Source organism: Pan paniscus, chromosome 7 (assembly GCF_029289425.2).
Source record: "Pan paniscus chromosome 7, NHGRI_mPanPan1-v2.0_pri, whole genome shotgun sequence".
In the NCBI taxonomy this organism is placed as follows: domain Eukaryota; kingdom Metazoa; phylum Chordata; class Mammalia; order Primates; family Hominidae; genus Pan; species Pan paniscus.
This window is the reverse complement of record NC_073256.2, coordinates 27,752,501-27,776,858: the sequence shown is the minus strand read 5'-3', so window position 1 is coordinate 27,776,858 and position 24,358 is coordinate 27,752,501. Positions and strand designations below refer to the sequence as shown.

Genomic DNA, 24,358 nt, shown 5'->3' with positions numbered 1-24,358 from the left:
AGTGCCATCAGCAGCCTTACCCAACCCAGCTTGGATCCCACTGTTTTCTAGCTACAGCTCCCATTCACCCACCTAGAGACACTTATAAATCACTCTTATACGGTACAAACAAGAGACTATAGGTGGAGGAAACTGTGCGAAAATAGGTCGATATGGGGAGAAATTAAATCTCTAAAGTCTTTGACTTAGGAAAATATAAGTATATGTAGCAAATCAGTTCAGTGTATCAACTGCTGATCTACCTGCAGAGGAGCTGGCCTTGTGGTGATGAGACCACAGGGCTGGCTTAGAGAAAGAATGCTAGTGAAAGGGACTCCTGCAGGCCTCCAAGAGCACAGCTTTCGCTTATCAAACACAAAGGCAGGCTGTTCAAAAAGAAAGATAAAACTAACAAACCTTAAGCTAAAGGTTCTTTCACTAAAAACAGAGAGAAAAACAATGCAAATGCATACAATCAGAAATAAAGATGAGATATTACAACTGATATCACAGAAATACAAGGGATCATAAGAGACTACTGTGAACAATTACACATTAACAAATTGACTGGATAATCTAGAAGAAATGGATAAATTCCTAGAAGCATACAACCTACCAAGACTGAGTCATGAAGAAAGAAAATCTGAACAGACCAATAATGAGTAAGGAGATTAAAAAGATCTCCCATCAAAGAAAAGCCCTGGTCCTGATGGCCTCACGCAGTACCTGATTTTAAAATATGCTACAAAGCTAAAATAATCAAAACAGCTTGGCACTGGCATAAAAACAGACACGTTGACTAATGGAACAGAATAGAACCCAGAAATAAATCCACGCATTTATGGTAAATTGATGTTTGAAAAAGTTGCCGAGAACATACAATGGGGAAAGGAGTTTCTCCCATAAGCGGTGACGGAAAAACTGGGTATGCACATGCAGAAGAAACTCAACCCTTACCTCACACCATACTCAAAAATCAACACAAAGTAGATTAAAGACTTAAACATAAGACCTGAAACTGTAAAAATCATTAGAGGAAAACATAAGGAAAAAGCTTCTTGACACTGGTCTGGACAAAGTTACTTTGGATATGACCTCAAAAGCAGAGGCAACAAAAGCAAAAATAGACAAATGAGACTGAACAAACTAAAAAGTTTTGCACAGCAAAACAATCAACAGAGTAAAGAGACGACCTATAGAATGGGAGAAAACATTTGCGAACACCGCACTGGATAAGGGGTTAATATCCAAAATATGTAAGAAACTCAACTCAACAGCAAGAAAACACATAACCTGATTAAAGAATAGGCAAGACCTGAACAGACATTTCTCAAAAGAAGACATACAAATGGCCAATAGGTATTTGAAAAAAAAAATGCTCTGCATCACTCATCAGAGAAATGAAATTCAAAACCACAATGAGATATCACCTCACCCCTGTTAGAATGGCTATTACTAAAAAGACAAGATTTAACAAGTGTTGTTGAGAATATGGACAAAAGGGAACCCCTATACAATGCTGGTGGGAATGTAAATTAGTATGGCCACTGTGGAAAACAGTATAGAGGCTCCTCAGAACATTAAAGATGAAACTGTGATAAGATCCAGTAATCCCACTTCTGGGTAAATATTTTGAATATCTGAAATGAAATCAGGATCTCAAAGAGGTATCTGCATTCCCACATTCACTGCAGCACTATTCACAATAGTCAAGATATGGATTCAACCTAAATGTCCGTCAATGGATGAATGGATTAAGAAAATGTGGTACAATACACAATAAAATACTATTCAGCCTTAAAAAAGAGGGTAGGCCAGGCACAGTGGCTCATGCCTGTAATTCCAACACTTTGAGGGGCCAAGGCAGGCGGATCACTTGAGGTCAGGAGTTCGAGACCAGCCTGGCCAACATGGCAAAACCTGGTCTCTGCTACAAATACAAAAATTAGCCAGGCGTGGGAGCAGGCACCTGTAGTCCCAGCTACTTGGGAAGCTGAGACAGGAGAATCACTTGAACCTGGGAGGAAGAGATTGCAGTGAGCTGGGATCGTGCCACTGCACTCCAGCCTGGCTGACAGAGCAAGACTCCATCCCAGAAAAATAAAATAAAAATAAAAAAGAGGGGAAATCTGTCATTTGCAATAGCACAGATGAACCTGGACGACATCATGCTATATGAAATAAGTCAGGCAGCCATGCACAGAAAGATAAACACTGCATGAACTCACTTATATGTGGAATCTAAACAAGTTAAACTCATAGAAACAGAGAGTAGAATGGTGGTTGCCAGAGGAAGAGAAAGTAGCAGGAGGGGTCGGGGTAGGAGGGACACAGATATGGGGAGATGTTGATCAAAGGTTACAAAGTTTCACTTAGGAGGAATTAGTTCTGTAGGTCTATTGTACAGCATGGTAACTGTACTTAAAACTAATATATTGTATGCTTGAAAACTGCTAAGAGAATAGATATTAAATGTTCTCACCATCCAAAAAAATGATAACTATGCGACATGATAGGTTAATTCACTTAATTTAATCAGTTCACAATGTATATGTATATCAAAATAGCACAGTGTACATCACAAATACATGTAATTTTTGTCAATCAAACCTTAATAGAGCTGACCAAAAAAAATGAGAAGATGGCTAGCCCATCATTGACCCTAAATTAATGCAGAGGTTAATTTGAGCACTTGTGATTTTCAAATGGCTAAGGCCTTACCCACTATAATTAGCTTCTAATAAGAGTCTTTACTATCTTTGGAATCTTTTACCTCTCAATGGACTTATGAATTCGCCTCCACTGGGGATAATGAGCTTCTTGTTCAAAGCCACCTCCTTTGGCTCTAGTTTGCTGAGCCACGTTCAGGGATCGGGTGTCAATGATGTAGCCACGCTTTCCAGCCCTGAGGGTAGCATTTATCAGCTTCTCGTCTTCCTTGCACCTCCTCCCGTTTGTACCAGTGAGTGGCTGACCACTTCGCATAATTACCTAGAAGCACAATAAAGCTGAAAATTCAACAGCAGTTGCTTTTAAAGTTTCTGAAAACAGAAAGAAATTAGCTAGATTAAGAGTATCTCAAAATCAATTGTGTGACACTCTGGAGATGGATTTGATCCATAAACAAAGAAATATTTGCATGTATTGACAATAGTTAATAACTATAAAAGATAAGCCTTGAGCTTTTACACATTTTCTCTGTCTCAAAATACTGTCACATAATAAATTATATCACCTCTTTAAGATCAAATATTGCAATTCATTTAGTGTGTGAATCAAATACCTGTAGACCTGGCCCTGTAATAAAGACAATAATGGCCTATGAGCCATTAAACCTTCACTTCAACTAAACATACATAGAGTTGGCAGGTTTTAACAAGAATTATAAGAAGTAAAGGCACCAGTGGCAAAATTTAAAAGTTCAAACACTGTTCTCATTGTTTGGGAAATCATTTTCAATACCTCAGAAGCTGACTGTCTATTATTTATTCTCCAGTGGCCTCTACCATCCTTTTCAGTATTCAAGGATTTAACTACTTGTTTCTAAAAACTACCCTACCAACTATATATCTGGAAATGTTTGCTTTTGAAACTTTTCTCTAGAAATCAGTGTCTATTATATTAATCTCTTCCCTGGCGAATGGTTTAGAGTTCTTTCAAGACGCCACCATTACAAGGTAGTTATCTTAACTCCTTGTTTCATCCTGACTCCAGTGTTTACTAGAGTTGTGACTAAATGACATGAGCATCACTCTTTTCACCTCTGAAAATAAATACGTCTGCTCCACGTTTCACGTGTAAAGTTGTTAAGAAAAATTCAAGTATTTTACCATTATTCTGAACAGAGAAATTTCTCATTTTTCTACCAGAAGAATGTTGCTGTAAGCATCAAATAAACACTAGTTTCCTTTGTATAGTGTCCTGGAGATAAAGCTATCAGGGCTTTTATACGGCTGAGCAGGATCATGAAAAGAATTCAGCATCACATCCTCACCACAGAAAACACCCTACTCCTGATTCCCTAAAGCTTACATGAAGGAAGCCCTTGTGGTGGAGACCTGGACAATCATTTCAGTGAACAGACAGATAGCAAAAGGGAACATTTCTACGAAAAGATCCCCAACCCAAGCCTTTCAGTACATCAAGCAGTAGTGCTGTGCACTTACCATCCCATTTTTTTTGTGATAATAGCTTAGTACTGGGAAGCGCCCTCCATGTCGAAATGTAGCTACCTTCCGAAGAGCTTCATCATCGATGGATTTGGGCACTGTGACAATTGGTGGGTAAGAGGGACAGACAGCAAATTCCTTATTGACATAGCTTAGCCTCCATTCACTGGTCTGAAAAACACAAAATACTTCAAAGCTAAGCAACTATCTCAATGTCGCAAAATAATCTGAGAAATTTTAAAAGACCTTAGAGGTCAACTTTCACTGATGAAGAAGCCATTTCTCAGGAATTTCACAGCAGAATCTCTAGCTTATATGTAAGTAGCTGCAGAGAAAAGGAGCTCTATGGTTCAGGGCCAGCTTCCTGCATTGCTAGGTATCACCAGTTCCTAGAAAGTGCTTTCTCACACTGAGCAAAACTTGTTGCTCTGTAGCTCCCTCTATTGGTTTTTACTGTACTTTCAGACAACTCCGTACAAGTTCCCTATTTTACACGGTATCCCATCAAATGTTTGAAAGACAGCTGATCCTCCTTAGTGTTCTATTCTCCAAGTTAAATATATTCAGCACATCCACAATTATCATGGCGAACATCATCCTACTTCTTCCTTTTCTGGGTCCCATTTAGTTTGTTAATGATCCTCTTAAAGCACAAGTAAGACTGTAAGACTCCAGATAATGCATCCCCAGAACAAATGAGAACACAGCTACTATCTATATCAAATCCTTTGTTTATTTTAAAAAAGGTAAAAAATGTACTAAGATTGGTAACACCTTTCTTAAAACGGTACCAACTCAATACTAAGGAAGGTTAAGCTTAGAAGTCAATGAAATAATTTCAAACTGAGTAAGGACTAGAAGTATACAATATAAAACTATCAAATGACAACTTATTTTAAACGTCAGAACTGAAAACAGCTTGAAGACTGTCAAAAGGTTTTACAGTAAAAAAAAAAAAAATCAAATTATATGTAAATTTCAATATGTTCTGTATATCTGAGTTGGCCTAACCATGGGTTACAATAGCAGGAAGATAAAGCTAAAAAGTATGTTAGATGTACTAAGAGACAAGATTATTACTTTTAAAAAATGCTTTTATAAGATACAGTATCACATTTTTAATTAAATTTTTTCACTTTTCAAAGTTATTTATGTTACCAGTTTAAAAACATAGTTTCTAGGCTGGACACAGTGGTTCACACCTATCATCCCTGCACTTTGGGAGGCCAAGGCAGGCAAATTGCTTGAGTCCAGGAGTTCAAGACCAGCCAGGGCAACATGGCCAAACCCCATCTCCACTAAAAATGCAAAAATTAGCCAGGCACAGACTTGTAGTTCCAGCTACTTAGGATGCTGAGGTGAAAGAATCACGGGAGCCCAGGAAGTCGAGGCCACAGTGAGCTGTGATAGCGCCACTGCACTCCAGCCTGGGCAACTGGAGTGAGATTGTTTCAAAAAATAATTAATTAATTAATTTAAAAAAAACAAAGTTTCTAAAGGTTTATTATTTTTAAAAAAATGTAGTTATCTGTTCCTTGCTAGCCCATCCCAATTTGCTTTCCCCAAAGGCAATCATTTTCAACATTTTTAGCTTTCTTGGTGTTTACCTTTACATTTCTAAACAACATGATAATACTGTTATTTCTTGAATTTTCACTATGATATATTATTATTGATTTCCTACTCTGGAGAATGACAGGGCTCTCCATTGATCTGCAATGCCGCTTCTGTTGGTCCAAATGTACTGTGCTCTCTATCCCGTCACACTTGTCCACTTTAGTAACTCCTATAGCTTTTAAAATAAGTTTGGTATCTAGTAGGCCAAGTCTCCTCCTCTCACCTTTTTGTTCTTCAAAGAGTAACGTGGCTCCTCTTGGTCTTTTGGTCTTCCATGTCACTTTTATCAAATTCAATGTAAAAACCAACTGGGGTTTTTATTAAGATTGTATTGACTTTATAAATCGGAGGGAATGACTTACATCTTTAGAATATTCAGTCTCTCTATCCATGAGTATATTGTCTTTCCATTTGTTTAAGCTTTTAAAATTTTTTCCATAAATTTTTATAATTCTCTCAATAAAGGTCTTACTATCTTTTCTTAGATATATTCCTAGAAACCCAATAATCTTTGTTGCATTTTAACTGCATTTCTTCAAAATTGTGTTTGGTGTACAGAAATGCCTATGATCTCCAGATTCTTTCCTTTTCCTATGTAGACAAGCATATAATCAATAAATATTGACAATTTTGCTACCTTCATTTCAATCCCTATACCCTGTATTTTTCCTTCTTGTCTTATTGAGCTGACTAGAAGTAGTGATAATGGACATCCTTGCCTCATTCTTGAACTTAGAGAGAATGATACAAGATTTGCTTTTGTTATGTTTTTGGTTTTGGTACCCATCCTTTATCAGATTAAATAAATTTCCTTCAAATCCAACTCTAAGAGCTTTTATCATGAATAGATATTGATCAAACTTTTTTCCTCTGTTAATCTAACACCATGCAGATCATTTGTCTTTTAACTTTGTGGTATTTTCTTTGCTTTATTGTTCAGTAGCTGAACAACAACATGTCTAAAGATTTTTTTATTATCTTGTATGGTATTTGCTGGGATACCTCAGCTTAAGGGTTCAATAACTTCTACTGATTCTGGAGAATTATCAACCATTATGTATTTGAATATTGTCTTTCTTCTATCATCACCTTTTTTTTTTTGTCTTCCTTTTTTTTTTTTTGGAGACAGGGTCTTGCTCTCTCACCCAGGCTGGAATGCAGCGGCATGATCACTGCTCACTGCAACCTCAACTTTCTGGGCTCAAGCAATTCTCCCACCTCAGACCCCCAAGTAACTGGGACCACAGACACACATTATCACACCTAGCTAAATTTTTTCATAGAGATGGGGTTTCGCCATGTTGCCTAGGCTGGTCTCAAACTCTCCTGAGCTCAAGTGACCTGCCTGCCTCAGCCTCCCTAAGTGCTAGGATTATAGGTGTGAGCCACCATAACCAGCCTCTATCATCTTTTATCCTAAACTCCCATATAATAAATATTGGATCTTCTTCCTTTATTAAGCATGCATGTGTCTAACCTCTCTGTTTTTCCATCTTCCTTCTCTGTTCCATATTCTGAGTAATTATTTCGGATCTATATTTCAAATCACTTATTTTCTCTTAACCTGTTTCTAATCAGCTACTTAACCTTTGCATTATTCTTTTATCTTCTTTTTAGTCAACTTTATTGAGACAAAACTTATAAAAAATAAACTGAATCCATTTTGACTACACAATTTCATGAGTCTTGACAGTTGTATACACCTGTGTAACACCCAATACTAGGAAATCACTAACCTGCTTTCAGTCACTTTTGGTGTCATATCTAAAAAATCTCTGTCTAACTGAAGGTCATAAAGATTTTCTCCTGTGCTTTCTTAAAGAGGTTTGATAGTTTTAGTTCTCATGTTTAGTTGTATAATACATTTTAGTTAATTTTTGTGGATGACGTGAGGTAAGGGTCTAGGTTTATCTTTTTTACATATGGATATCCAACTGTTCCAATACTATTGGTTGAAACAGCTATCCTTTCCCAATTGAACTGTATTGGTACTTTTGTCAAAAATCAACTGAGCATTAAGGGGAAGGTTTATTTCTGTACCCTGTATTCTGTTTCATTGGTCTATATGTCTTTGCTTACAGCGATACCATACTCTCTTGATTACTGTGGCTTTACAGTAATCAAGTGTTTTCTCAAAGCTGTTTTGACTTTCCATATAAACTTATATATTTAAATTTGCATTTCCATAAAATCTGTATTATTTTCTCCATTTCTACAAAAACACCTATTAGAATTTTAACAGGGATTGCACTGACTCTACAGATCAATTAAGGGAGAACTGCCACTTTAATGAGCCAAATCCAGCCTGCTGCTTGTTTCTGCAAATAAAGTTTATTAGAACATAGCACCAGCCATTCATTGATGTCTCATCTGATTGCTTTTTTCATGCAACTTTTTTCATGCAGCAGAGTTCAGTAGTTACAATAGAGACCACATGACCTGCAAAGCTTAAAATATCTACTATCTAATGGTCTTTCACAAAAGTCAGCCAACCACTAACCTTAACCATATTGTCTTCCAATTGATGTACACAGTATATCTCTCCTTTTATTTAGATCTCTTGCAACTTCTTCCAACAATGTTTTATGTCTTTCAGTGTATAGACCGTGAATTTCTTTTGTTAAATTTATTCGTAAATATTTTATTCATTGTCAGATCGCTTGTTGCCAATTCAATTCGTTTTTGTATACCGATCTTATATGAACCAACTTTGCTAAACTTACTTATTCTAGTTATTTTATTGCTTTCTGCTCTTATTTTTATTATTTTTTCTTTCTAGTTACTTTGCTTTTTTTTTCTAGCTTCTTAAATTGGTGCTTAGGTCAATAATTTTAGACTTTCCTTTCTAGTAAAAAATTTAAAGCTGTAAGTTTATCTCTAAACACTGCCTTAGCTGTCTGTATTCCACAAATTTCAATATGTTACGTTACCATTATCACTCACTTCAAAATGTTTTCTAATTTCTTTGACATGCAGATTATTTACAAGCGTTCTGTTTAATTTAGAAACACTTGGGGGTATTCCTACATATCTTAGTATTACTGATTATTAATCTAATTCCTTTGTGATCAGAGATCATACTCTGCATGGCTTCAATCCTTTTAAATATATTAAGATTAGGAATAGATAAGTCAACTTCACCTTATTACTCTTCAAAAGAAGTGATCATTTTCACAAGTCAAATAAGGTATTGGGTTACTTCTCATAATCCACAGTTCTCAAAAGTTAACTCACAGCTGAGGAATAGAGTTCAAATTCTTGCTCAGGAAGGAAGGAATGCCAGCCATCTTCTATCACTTCAAACATAGGACGGTAAAAGAAAGGGTACATCAGAGTGATGGAGTCCAGAGTAGACAATGCCTGGGGGCAAAAAGAAAAGAAAGACAAAAAAGAAACATCCACAACTGGAAACATATTCTAACTGCCAAATTAGTATTAAGCAAACATGGTCTAGTAATGATGGGCACCCAGTATGTTTCTCTAACATTGTGTTTATCACCAGATACAATTACAGTCTTATGGAAGCTGATTTCTTTGCTTCTAGTATCTACCAAGGCATCTGACACATAACACACACTCGAAAGTGTTGATGGGATGAAAAAAAGAACAAAAAAATGTGCATACCAATTCTAGAAGAAAAATCAAATAACACCTCTTGACATCAATAAAGCTTAATAAAAAGGTCTAAGTATTTCCGGGGATCAGTTTTTGGCTAGTCAGTAAGGTCTTGGCTCACAATCCAGTTATTACCTAAATAAACTTATGTAAATTATTTGAAATCAGGGTGGGTTAGTAACTGTAAAAAAGGATGATACAGCCTAGAGGTCTACAGTCAGATGGGAACCAGAATGCCGGACTGAAATTCCAAATCCCAGCAGTGCAGTAGGAAAGTCATGTAACCACTCTATGCCTCAGTTTCCTCAACTGTAAAATGGGGGAAACAACATACCTACTTCATAGTGTTGTTGAAGCATTAAGAGAGATAATGTGTGTAATAGGCTTAGAAGAGTGTCTGGCAAATAATAAAATCTAAAGTAATTCCCGCTTTTATTCTGAGACAGAGTTTTGCTCTTGTCACCCAGGCTAGAATGGCGCGATCTCGGCTCACTGCAGCCTCCGCCTCCCGGGTTCAAGTGATTCTCCTTCCTCAGCCTCCTGAGTAGCTGGGATTACAGGTGCCTGCCACCACACCCAGCTAATTTTTTTGTATTTTTAGTAGAGATGGGGTTTCACCATGTTGGCCAGGCCAGTCTTGAACTCCTGACCTCAGGTGATCTGCTTGCCTCAGCCTCTCAAAGTATTGGGATTACAGGTGTGAGCCACCGCACCTGGCCAATTTCAGCTATGACATTCTCTACATATGTAGAAATTCTATCAATGTTCATTTCCTCTCTTCCTAGACTGGTATATGCCATTTGGTCATGTATCATCATATTTTCATGCTGCAGGGATCCATTCTCAAATGGGGGCAATAACTCTATCAGCCCCAAATGGGCCTATATTTACCTGGAGCACTTGAATCCTGGAAAACACACATAGGAAAACCTGAGTAGATGGGAGGAACAGACAGAAGGACAGTCTCTATCACCCGGCAGATTCATCCTTCTCACAGGGGGATTATGGAAAAAAGTATTTCTATGACTGGAGGTTGGGGGGGGGGCAGCGGGGAAAGGATACCATATCAATTAGCATAATTCAAACTGCAGGAATGATGGAGACATTCACCTGGACAGGAGGAGGAGGCCCAACAGCAATGCTCAGAATGCAGTTATCTCCCTCCAGGTCAGAGGAAGATCAGGCATGCAAAAGGATAGGCCCCTGACTACTCAATAGTAGACCGGACATATAGCTCAGCAGTTTAGCAAAAACATCTCCATCCAGAGTTATTTTTCTATCCATCTATAAATCATGAAACCTTCTCTCCTACCTCATAAAACAAAATATAGAGAAGCATGGCTGTATAATCCATTATCCATATAAATATATATATATATTTTTTTTTTTTTTTTCCTACATCTATACTGTCTTTGGCTGCCAATCACACCAAACAGAAGCAGAACAGCCAGCATCCATGTCTGACCTAACTCAGGGCTGCCATCAATCAGAACCACCATTATTTTAAATGCAAGTCAGCAACCACTCTCACAGGCAATAAACACTCATATTTCATCTTGAGATCTTATGTCACTAGAAAGAGGTCTTTTCCTTTAAACACATTAATGCTGAGAGAACTGAAAACATTTCAATTCCAAAGGCAGGTGAAACACTGAAAAAAAGCTTCACCAACTTATTGCTACAATTTAGATAACTGAGCACTTGCCAGCTATTCTTCCAATGGGATTCTACGTTTGGCAGCAGAATATATTTGAGTATATGGACTCCTAATTACAAAGGACAGCTCAGCTATGCTATATGAAAAATTCAATTACTACTCACAAATCGTGTCCAGATGTATTCGGGGAAGGGTGGAGGGCTAGCAGGAGGGATTGTGTACCAGGAAAAGGATAGAGGACAGGTTCACTATGTTAATCACTATGCTGTAAGAACATTTTACGGAGCATTCATTTTCTGAGGTCAAATGAGCTCATAATTTATGGCTTCTTTTCAGTCCTAAGGGCTTCTATATAATGAGTCAGTTTCTAAAGAGTTTTAAAATATATACAGCTACTTAAACAACTGATCAGCGTCAGCAAGTGGGTAGCACACTTCCCCTTTTTCTTCACCACTGTGCCTCACCACAGGCAGCATCTCTGATACCAACCATCCAGTCATCTTACAGATCAATTGTCACAAAGGAATAAGAAAAACGAAGACTGGTCAGTGAAAATCCAATCTCCTAACTGAAAAAAAAAAACCACAAAACCCACAAACACATACATGCTCAATGGAAGTGGGTAATGTTCCTCTGCCCAAATGCCCACATAGTGGGACATTATTGCAATTTAACAGTCTATAAACTACATGCATTCTCATTCAACTTAACAAATTACATCAAATCAACATCATGCATTACTTCCAAATGACAGATGTGTAAGACAAACAGTTCAGTTCATCTTCTCATTTCCTTAAGTAAAATTCAACAAAGGCAGGAAGAAATGTGTTATGTACCATTTACTTAGCACTATAACAGTTTTTCCTCTATTTCTCTATTACTGTTTTAAAAATCACTAAAATCCTACTTCTAGATTTTTAAGACTTTCTACCCATTTTTAATAGCTAAGCTGATAGCATTTTTGGGACACAAAGTCCAGATTAGTTACACAAACATGGAAAGAAAAAATCAATGTTCCTATAGTAGTCTAGAAAGTACTATAAACCTAAGATTAATTGATATAATTTAGTGGCAATAATTTAAAATAAGGCAATTTAAAATTTCAGTGTACATCAAAATAGTTGGTTAGAATGGAAAGAAAACAGTGTGAGCTCTTCCATTTAAACTAACCAAGTAAAATTTCTATTATTTGTAATCTGAACCAATATTCAATATTATTTATATAAATATAAAGCAAACACACCCTGTCTTAAGCTAACTGATACGTGAAAATTCAGATTACTAAAAACAAACAAAAAACTATAATCACTGGTGACAGTTACTTGCTTTAGAAAAGAAATAACTTTTTAAAAGTCTCACCACATACATCCATAACAATGGAATATTACTCAGCCTTAAAAAGTCAGAATTTACAACACAGATGAACTGTGAGGATATTACGCTAAGTGAAAAAAACCAGTCACAAAAAGACAAATACTATGTACTATGATTCTACTTATATGAGATACCTAAAGTAGTCAAATTCAGAGAAACAGAAAGTAGAATGGGGGTTCTCAGGAGCTGGAGAGAGGGGAAAATGGGGTGTTGTTTAACAAAGAGTTTTGATTTTGCAAGATGAAAAAGTCCTGGAGATCTGCTGCACAACAATGTGAATAAAGTTTTATACCCTACTAAACTGTACACTTAAAAACGGTTAAGTGTTTTCTAACCACAATTTTTTTAAAAAAGCATCACCATAAAATTATAGTAAGTAATGACAGAGGACCCGCAAATGGTAGCTGCTATTTACCAAGTATTATACTAACCATTCTACACACATCAACTAATAAAATTCTTACAACAGCCCTAAAAGATAGGTACTATTATCCTTGTTTTATAAAAAGTAGAAAACAAATCAGAGAGATGTTAAGTACTTTACCAATGGTCACAAGCTAGCATGTGGTAAAATCAAGAATCAAACTGTGCTATCATTCAATAATATACTAATACATGTAATAATGTGTATATATATATGTAATAATATGGTACAATAATATTGTAATTTATTAATATTTCTATTCAAATTTTTAGAACTGTATTTATTACAAAAGATATACTAGTATATTCAAGAAGAAACAATTTCACTTCTAGCTGCTAACCTGGTAAAGAAGTGAACAGTGCACTGGTTAACTCACCAGTGGTTTGCAGTGTCTCTAAGGAACTCTGTAGAGGGCAGATGGGAACAGTCAAGTCAATGAGGGCTTCTAGGACCCCCCAGTCCCTACCTACTCACTGTAATGTGACTAAAAGCAATTCTAACTGTATCTATTTTATTGGTTTACAATTCCATATAAGATTTTACTTGAACAAACCTCAAGTAAAGGAAAGAAAAAGAAGTTTACAGTCTTTAGCACAGAGATTTGTATAGTGAACATAAAATATCAAGCAAAACTTTAAAATTTCTCCCAAGAACCTCTTTACTAAATCTTCTAATGGTTTCCCCAGATAAGAACTCATATACACTCAAGTGAAACAGTATCTGTTATTTAACCAATATGAACTCATAGAAATTCCACAAAGCCATCGGAAATGGAATTCCAAGCAACTCATGGAATTGAGCTACTCATATAACGTGAGTAACACCAGACACTGCTGGAAGTCAAGAAAGTTCCATTACACTCATATGACAATGAACCAGGGTGAGGCTTTTCCTATCAGTCTTCAGTATTTGAGTCAGAGAACATGACTAAATTATCTAATGAAGAAATGGAAGAGCTACACTGAGTCATAATATAAAATTATGTTTCATTAGATTTTGCTTCCAAAATACTTACCTCAATGGAACTGGCTATATTCAAGCATTCCTCCATTCCAGGAATATCCAACTGAATAATTCGAAAATCTTTACATTTTATGATGATGGTACCCAGTGATCCCACAAATCTGTAAGAAATTGCAAATCATGTTTAGGAACACATATATTACTAACTTTAAATATATTATTATTTCTTTGAAAAGAGAATATAGTTGTAGTTACCATCTATATTAACTTTTTTCTCCTCAGTCTAATTAAGGAAGAAGCAAGGCTGCATCATTAAAATGTGAGCCATACATTACTTACAATATATGTCTTTTTTTAATTTCAAATATATAAAGTAATTCACATTAAGCTAACTGTTCTGAAGGAGATTATTTGGGGCCTTATTTCAAAGAATAGGAAAAAGATCTGTAACTAATGTGTTAAGTGTTTGTAGAGAGATATTTCTGGAGCATAGGAAAATAGTTCACTTCAGATTTCCCTTACTTCCAAGTGATACATATTATATATCAATTTATAAAAAGCAAAAGGGCCGGGTGCCGTGGCTCACGTCTGTAATCCCAGCACTTCAGGAAGCCACAGCGGGTGGATCACGAGGTCAGGAGATCAAGACCATCCTGGCTAACACAGTGAAATTCTGTCTCTGCTAAAAAGACAAAAAATTAGCTGGGTGTGGTAGCATGCAGCTACTCAGGAGGCTGAGGCAAGAGAATCGCTTGAACCTGGGAGGCAGAGGTTGCAGTGAGCCAAGTCTGAGCCACTGCACTCCAGCCTGGGTGACAGAGTTGAGACTCTGTCTCAAAAAAAAAAAAAGTGAAAGTATTTGACAAAATCTAACATCCATTTCTGATTTAAAAACATGAAAAACCAAAAATTTCTCAGGAAATTTGAAACAGAAGGGAACTTTCTCAACCTGATAAGGGCATTTACAAAAAACCCCACAAAAAAACCCCTAAATCTAATAGCACACTTAATGGTGAAGGATAGAATTATTTCTCTCTAAAATCATGAATAACACAAAGATGTTCACTGTCACCACTTCTAGTCAACACTGCACTCAAGGTTATAACTAGTGCAGTAAGGTAAAAAGAATAAAAAAGGATTAAAAAAGAAGAAGTAAAACTACCTTTATTTGCAGATGACGATTGTGTAAATGTACCCAGAATTTTCTTTTTATTGTCAATTATTCCCCATATTCATCCAGTGATACAACATAATTCCAAACAAAATCACAGCAGACTTTTATGTAGAAACTGAAAAGGTGATTCTAAAATTCATGTGGAAATGCAAATATCTTCAAATAGCCAAAACAACTTTGAATAAGAACACAGTGGTATGACTAACACTACACAATTTCAAGGCTTACTATAAAGCTACAGTAATTAAGACAGTGTGAAAATGACATGATGATAAACACATCAACTGAACAGAAAAAAAGAGTCCAGAAATAGATCCACTTACACATGAACAAAGATACAAAGACAATTCAATTGAAGACAGGTCAGTCTTTTCAACAAATGGTGCTGGCACAACTGGATAGCTTTTTTTTTTTTAAGAATTTGAATCTATAATCATGAACCATATACAAAAACTAACTCAAAATGGGACCTTTTACCTAAATGTAAAACCTAAAGCTATAAAACTGCTAGAAGAAAACATGAGACAAAATATTTGTGACCTTAGGTGAGGCAATGGTTTCTTAGATAAGACACTAAAATCCCAATCTATAAAAGAACAAACTGACAAATTGGACATGTTCAAAATGTAAAACGTCTGCTCTTTGAAACACAGGGTTAAAGAACATGAAAAGGTAAGCTACGGGGCATTCCTGTAGGCTGTTGAGGACTTCATCAACAGGCTACACTAAATTTATTGTTAAAATGTTTCTTTCTTCAACAATAAATTAACCTTACCTTACTGTAACTTTTTTACTTTATAAACTTTTTAATCTCTAACGTTTTGCCTCTTTTGTAATAACACTAAGCTGAAAATACAAACACACCATACAGCTGTACAAAAATATTTTCCTTCTTTATATCCTCATTCTATAAGCTTTTTCTGATTAAAAAATTTTTTTTGGTAAATTTTCTTGTTAAAAATCTAAGACACAAACACACACATTAGCCTAGGCCTACACAGGGTTGGGATCATCAATGTCACTGTCTTCCATCTCCACATCTTGCCCCACTGGAAGGTCTTCAGGGGAAATATTAATAACATACATGAACCTGTCATTTCCTGTGATGGTAATGCCTTCTTCTGGATAATTCTTGAAGGACTTGCCTGAGGCTGTTTTACAGTTAACATTCTTTTTAGAAGTAAAAGCAGTATACTCTAAAATAACAATAACAAGTATACTATAGTAAATACATAAACCAGTAACAAAGTTGTTTATGATCGTTTATAAATATTATGTGATGTATGCAATTGTATGTGCTATATTGTTGTGTAACTGGCAGCCCAGGTTTGTTGTTTATACTGGCATCACCACAAACACAACATCACTGGGCAAGAGAAACTTTTCAGGTCCACTATAATCTTATGGGACTACCATCATATATATAATAAATCACATGACTGTGTATGAATATACAAACATACACTCTCAAAACTCAGTAAGAAAGCAAATAATCCATTACAAATGGGAAAAATATATGGATGGTCACTTAGCAAAAAAAAGACATATGGATGGCAAATAAGCATATGAAAAGATGCCCTACACCACTAGTTATAAGGGAAATGCAAATTTAAGCCACAATAAGATACCACTTAACATCTATTGGAATTGCCAAAATTTAAAAGACAGACCATAGCAAATGCTGACAAGAATGTGGAGGAACTAGAACTCTCACACACTGCTCATAGGAATGTAGAACTGTAGGTACAAGCACTTTGGAAAACAGTTGGGGCAGCTTCTTAAAAAGTAAAATACATACCTACATCTGATCCAGCCATTCCACTGGCAAGTAAATGGCTTGCCACCCAAGAGAAAAGAAACCACATGTTCATTCAAAGACTTGCATAAGAATATTAATAACAACTTTATTTAATAGCCTCAAATTGGAAACCCACATTTCCATCACCAGGTGAATAAATTAACTAAGGAATACTGCACAATGGACACTTAGTACTCAGCAATAAAAAGAATGAACTATTGATGTATACAACATGGACAAATCTCAAAAGAGAGTACTGCGTGATTTATGATGTACTGACATAAATTTCTAGATAATGCAAACTCATCTGTGACTACTTGGAAAAGAAAAGAAGGAAGGGATTACGAAAGGGCAACAGAAAACTTATGGGGGTGATAAATTCATTATCTTGAACTTCTGGTGACAGTTTCAGGGTGTGTACATATATCAACACACATCAAAGTTTACACTTCAAATATATACAGTGTGTGATACGTCGACTGTACCTCAATAAAACTGTTTTAAAAATCACTGTCATTCTGCTTCAGCTAGAAGTGAAAGACACACAGCAACCAAACTGTCAGTAAAAAAACAAAAAAAAATGTACAAGACATACGGTTATTCTCTTGTAAATTTCCATATCATCTATGCTTAACATACTAACTCATTTTGTAAGGTGAATTTTGTTTTGTTAGTCTGGCAGGTTTTATTTAGCTGCTATAAAGTATAATGAATGACTAGAGGAGTTAAAAATAATTGTTACTTTATGTCAGAATAAATATGCAATAAACTATTAAGGTATTCTCCATTCATTTATTCAATGTTTCTAGTCAGTTACTTATAGAACAGTGGGCCAAGAAAAATATGTTTTAAAAACATAAGAGCTCCACAAAATTCCTATGATTCACATCAATTGTCAGATTCAGTTCTATTTTATCATTTCGTCCTTATTGTCCCATCCATGCCGTGTATACATCCCTATCATAGCATTTAAAATACTTTGTTAAACTTTCTAGTTTATATGTTTACTTCTTATAATGGTTCTTAGTTTTTTCGGGTAGAAGCCATGTTTGATTAATTTCTATATCCTCAGCTCCTAGTACAGCACCTAGCATTTACACCATCTTAAAGTTCCACTAAGGGACTTAAAGGAAGATCTGAATAAACAATGTAACATTGTTCATGGATGTCAAGATGTCAATTTGACTCCAATTAATCTATAAATCCAAAACAATTCATTTTTTTAAAATCCTATGAAAATTGTATAAAGTCTGTGGTCTAGTTAATAGTACTGCACCAGTGTCAATGTCGTAATTTTGTCCTCATTTTGATTACACTACAGTTATAAAACAGGTCAACATTAGGGGAAGGTGAGTGGACGATTCTAAAACCTCTATGTGCAATTTTTGCAACTGCCTGTGAGTCTTCAATTATTATTAAAGACTTTTAAAAATCCCATGAATATAGCAAGTTTTCCAAAATTGCATGGAAACATAAAGGTCGAAACATAGTTGTCAACTTTAAAAAAAAAAAAAAACGAAAGCGGGGCAACTAACACTATCCGATTTTTGGACACATCATAAAGCCACAGAAGGAAAGAGAATATGATGATGACAAAAGAGCAGATTAATGAACCAACGGATTATGACAGAGAGCTCAGAAATAGACCCGTATATATAGGATAACTTGACATAAACCAGCCAAGGTTGGGTTGTCACGTGATGGGATTAAGAAAACTGGCTTGCTCTATGGAGAAAAATAGGTTCTTATCACACTTGAAACAAAGATAGAATCCAAATTAAAGACCTAAAAATGAACAGTAAAACTATGAAGCTATTATGGAAGAAAATGTAGGAGAACATCCTGGTGATTTAGGGACAGGGAAGGAGTTCTTAAGACAAGCCACACACCATAAAGCAAAACATTGCCAAGTTCTGCATTAAAAGTAAAGATTTCTGTTCAACAAAGGGCACCACAGAAAAAAACAACAGATGGGTGACACACTAGAAAACATTCGTAATGCCTAAATGGAGAATGAATACCCACAGAGTATACAAGGTACCCATGCAAATCAACATGAGAAGGACAATAAACCCAAATGTTTAAAAGTAGACCACAGAAATTAGGCAATTCACAAAAAGGAAAAAAAAATTTTAAGTATATTGCTCACAAGCTTATACAAAGATAATTAAACTCACTAATAATTAATGAAATTCAAATTAAAACAAAGCAATAACTATTTCACAATCTTCAGACTGGAAAAATTAGAAAGACAATACCATATGTTGGTAAGAAAGTGGAGACGAGGTACCCTCTCCTGCACCATCATGGGAAGGCAATGTGCAATTGTCATCCTGGAAAGCAGTTAGTTTGTGAAATGAGATACGCACCTACTTTATGGCTCCATCCAATCCTAGGGGCAGTCTCAGAGCAATTATGGCACAAGACTATATAAAGGGACATGAACGACTATGTTTACCAGAGTTGCTTGTGATAGCAGGGAGTTGGAAGTTACCTAAAAGGTCCGTTAAGGAAGCTCTTTTAGATACTTTGGAATCCTATGCTGTCAGAAGCAGTGAAATGGTTGTACACACAGCAATATGAAGAGATCTTGAAACAGTATTGTGTCACCATATTAAGAAGCAGAACAAGATCTACAACATAATCCCAGTTAGGCAAATTAAACTCACACATGCATGTGTGCGCACACCCATACACAATAGTGCTACCTATTTTATAGCAACAACTAACGTGGTTGCCTACACGGATTGTGGATGAGGCAGGAAATGGGAGTGAAGATTAGGGACGAAGAAAATCAACAACAGAGGAAACCTTTTAAGGAATCCATCATGAAAATGATGAATCATCAACTGAGTACTAGTAACTCAATTTTCTGAGGTCCATTAAAAAAAAACCAGGTATAACTGTAAAACTTGTATACAAGCTTGCATGTTGAAAGGATCAAATAAAATGATGTAAGCGATATATATGAAAGTATTGCACAGACTTGTAAAGCATTATTTAAACTTAAGTTTCTACGAGGTTAAGTAGTTTGCCCAAAGGCACTTGTCTAGTAAGAGGCAGAACTGAAGGAGTTACCCTTAATGACTTTCTCACCTAATTTACAATTCACCAGCAAGGCAAGGCAGCTCCACTTTCAAAAACACATCCCAAATCAGATTCCTTGTGACTACACTACTGTTTTTTGTTTGTTTGTTTGTTTGTTTTGAGACAGAGTCTCACTCTGTCACCCCAGGGTGGAGTTCAGTGGTGCAATCTCAGTTTACTGCAACCTCAGCCTCCCAGGGTGAAGTGACTCTCCTGCCTCAGCCTCCTGAGTAGCTGGGATCAGAGACATGCACCACCAAACCCAGCTATTTTTTGTATTTTCAGTAGAGATGAGGTTTCACCATACTGGCCAGGCTGTGTCGAACTCCTGACCTCAGGTGATCTGCCCGCCTCGGCCTCCCAAAGTGCTGGGATTACAGGCGTGAGCCACCGTGCCCGGCCTACCATCATCTTTTATGTGAACTACTCTACTCTCCAAGCTGGGCCTGCTGCTTCCAGTCTTGCCCCTGTACAGTTTATTTTCTGCCAGCAGCCAGAATTGTCTTCTGAAACATCTATCAGCTGCTGCTTCCTAGCTTTCACCTCTCCAAGGGCTCCCATGAAAACCATTACAGTGGCCTGCAGGCCCTCCACGGTCTGACCACTGCTTATCCCTCCAGCCAGTCTCTACCATCAACTTCCTGTACCCTCTGTTCCCTGCCCTGCAGCCACACTGGCCTCTTTGCTCTTCTCTGCACATGCCAAGCATGTTCCCCGTCTCAAGTCTTTGTATTCGCTGTTCCCTCTGGCTGGAATGCTCTTCCCCCAGATACTCACATTTCTAGCTTCCTCATTTCATTCCAGTCTCTAGTCAGATGTCACCTGCCTTCTCTGAAATCCTTTCTAAGGAAACTGCCTCCCAGTGCTCTTTATCCTCTCATCTTCCGTTATTTTCCTTCCTGGCACTTATTACCTGACATCATTATATATAAATTATATGATATATAATATATAATATATATTATGTAATTATGTAATTATGTAATATATAATATATTATATAATATGTAATATATAATATATTATATATTATACAATATATTATATATTATGTAATATATATTACATATTATGTAATATTATATATTATATTGTACAATATATAATATATTATATATCATATTCTACTATATTATAATATATATAATTATTATATAATTATTATTATATAATATATTATAATTACTAATATATTATATATAATAATATGTATTATTAGGTGAATAGGTGAATATTTAGGTGAATAATTATTTAATATAATTAGGTGAATAATTATATATATTAGGTGAATAATTATATGTAATAGGTGAAATATAATATATATTATATAGGTGAAATATAATATATAGTATATAATACATATTATATAACATATTATATATCATACATATATAATATACATATATATTATATATCATACATATATATTATATATAATACATATATATTATATATAATACATATAATATATAATACATATATAATATATAATACATATATAATATATAATACATATATAATATATAATACATATATTATATATAATACATATATAATATATAATACATATATAATATATAATACATATATATTATATATAATACATATATTATATATAATACATATATTATATATAATACATATATATTATATATAATACATATATATTATTTATAATACATATATATTATATATAATACATATATAATATATAATACATGTATTATATATTATATATATTATATTATATAATATACATGTATTATATATTATATATAATATTATATAATATACATGTATTATATATTATATATAATACATATATTATATATTATATAATACATATATTATACATAATACGCATATGTATTATATAATATATATTATATAAAATACATATTATATAATATGTATTATATAATATATATTATATTTAATAAACATAATAAATATAAATATATCTAATAAATATATATATTTATTTCTGGACTTGCTTGATTGTCCATCTCCCTGGCCAGTACCTAAACATCTTGTCTTAGTCACCACTGCAGGCACACAGCTCAGACAATGCACGTGGAAAACAGGTGGATGTAAAGATTTCTTGAAAGCAGCAATTTAACAAACTCTGATCTGATGCCTCCCCTATGCTCTTTCCACTACACCACGCTGCTTCCCAGGAAAAGGATAAATGTGTGTACAGTTCGTCATTCTCTCCTAACAGATTCAAAGGTCCATGGCTCATCTGCTTCTTCTTCATGTACTACAAAGCCCAGCACCTTGTAAATGCAAGGTAAAAAGGAGGAAACAAATGAGCGCAAAGTAACCACCATAAAAGGTAAATAAGAAAGGAAAGGTAGTTGATGGTCATGGAGAAACTACTCATTTGTATTCAACGGCATCTGACCATTCAGCGGTCAATCCTTCTTTTGTTTCCTATGCGTCTATATGCCCAAGCCACAGTTAGATGTTTCGAAGGAGATAAAAATGAATTCCAGTTGTGGAATTAACAGAAAAATCTGTGAAGGAGGTAGCGGTCGAAATGGTTAAACTGAATACTCATAGACAGGTAACAGGCTCATTGCCTGTGAACTCCTGAAAGACAAGAACTGTAACATATTTTATTTATCTTGGTGTCTTAAATGCCTCACAAAATGTCCAGAACATAAAGGCATTTGGCAAATGTTAAACAAACTTGGGAGAGGCAAGGCATTCCAGCAGAAGGAAGAAGTCAATAAAATACACAGATGACAGAATACAGGACATATACCAGCACCAGTAAATGGTGAGGACCGGCTGGTAAAAAGCGTTCATGAAAGCAAGTGCAAGAAGGGCTCGTTAAAAGAAATGGCAAGAAATAAAGTGAGAAAGTAGGCTAGGGCCGAGACACAGAATGCCATGAATGACTGAGGGGTTTAGATTTTCAATGAGAGACCACTGAAGACTTTTTTTTTTTTTTTTTTTTTGAGATGGAGTTTTGCTCTTGTTGCAAAGGAAGGAGTGCAGTGGCCGGATCTCGGCTCACTGCAACCTCTGCCTCCAAGGTTCAAGTGATTCTTCTGCCTCAGCCTCCTGAGTAGCTGGGATTACAGGCACCTGCTACTATGCCCGGTTAATTTTTTGTATTTTTAGTAGAGATGAGGTTTCATCATGTTGGTCGGGCTGGTCTCAAACTCCTAACCTCAGGTGATCGGCTCACCTTGGCCTCCCAAAGTGCTGGGATTACAGGCGTGAGGCACCGTGCCGGGCCCACTGAAGACTTTATACAGCAAAAGGTGGCTTGAGGAGACTAATAAGAGCCCCCTGCTCATATCAATCAATCAATCTCTCATGGCTTCACCCAAACTGCCTGCAATTCTACCATTAGAAATTATTATTTTAGGCCAGGCGCAGTGGCTCACGCCTGTAATCCCAGAACTGTGGGAGGCCTAGGCGGGAGGATTGCGAGGTCAGGAGTTCAAGACCAGCCTGGTCAATATGTTGAAACCCCATCTCTACTAAAAAATACAAAAATTAGCCGGGTGTGGTGGCGCGTACCTGTAATCCCAGCTACTCGGGAGGCTGAGACAGAAGAATCGCTAGAACCTGGGAGGTGGAGGTTGCAGTGAGCCGAGACTGGCCACTGCACTCCAGCCTGGGCAATACAGTGAGATTTCGTCTCAAAAAAGAAAGAAAGAAAGAAAGAGATTATTATTTTAAGGCATATCCTCTGTAGGAATCTTCCTAATATCCAAATTATCCTGTGAGGCAATAGAAAATGTTGTCGTCATTCATTTATACTTCTGTGTAAAACGGATAATCAGTTTGCCCTCTCCTGGCTAGCGAGTAGCCACTAAGGAGATGGGAATTTTGAATGCAGATGAAAGTATAACTTTTTGACTTCGAGGCACTGCCTTGGAAAGATAAAGTCTGGAGTACAAAAAGAAAAAAGAGGTTAATTGGTCCATGCCTTTCCTTGAGAGCCAACCCTGTTCTTTCAGCAAGCAGAATTGAGTAAAGATGAAGAGAAGACATCAGAATCTCCCTTAGTGAGAATTAAATTTTGATGACCCAGAAGGTAAGAAATAAGAAATATGATACACTGAACATTTTTCAGAAATTAAAAAAATGGTTCCGTAGCATGTAGACACTCATAACTTTATAATGTTTAGTTTTCCTCAGAAATGGTAAAGACTTTACCTAAATCACATCCAATCACAACTTCATGAACTGTGATTGACAATACCGATTCAAGGAATACGATGGGGCAAGAAGAATAAATTTATAAAGACAATGCCGAAAATCCACCCAAATGGTGTTACGAACCAGAAATGATCATCAGGATGGTACCAGCCACACGATAACCCTGAGAACTCCATCCAGGTTTAATGGAAACCGGGTCCTCCATCTGGACGGGTTTCAGCTTGGTAAATCCTGATTCTAGGCCACAGAGGGCTCATCTTGCCGGCTAGCTGGGCGGCAGGCTGCGCCGAAAACGCCAGGAAGTATTTCCCGGGGCGCCCAC

General features: G+C 35.9%; 1 protein-coding gene across 5 annotated transcripts in view; it reads right to left on the bottom strand.

Annotated features, from left to right (window-relative positions):
- MTMR9 (myotubularin related protein 9) overlaps positions 1-24,358 on the bottom strand; it is a 64,136-nt gene that overhangs the window by 38,158 nt on the left and 1,620 nt on the right. For 4 of the 5 annotated variants that reach the window (XR_010112908.1, XR_010112909.1, XM_014343670.5 and 1 more), the window contains exons 2-5: positions 13,851-13,959; positions 9,000-9,125; positions 4,146-4,319; positions 2,753-2,970 (exon numbers count right to left, since the gene is read on the bottom strand). Coding sequence is in view for 3 of the 5 variants with exons in the window: in XM_014343670.5 (XP_014199156.1) it covers positions 2,753-2,970; positions 4,146-4,319; positions 9,000-9,125; positions 13,851-13,959 (627 nt within the window). In the remaining 2 variants the exon portion in view is untranslated. Of the gene's footprint in view, positions 1-2,752; positions 2,971-4,145; positions 4,320-8,999; positions 9,126-13,850; positions 13,960-24,159; positions 24,303-24,358 lie in introns of those variants that run through there. The other variant, XM_034965618.3, reaches the window with a different exon arrangement.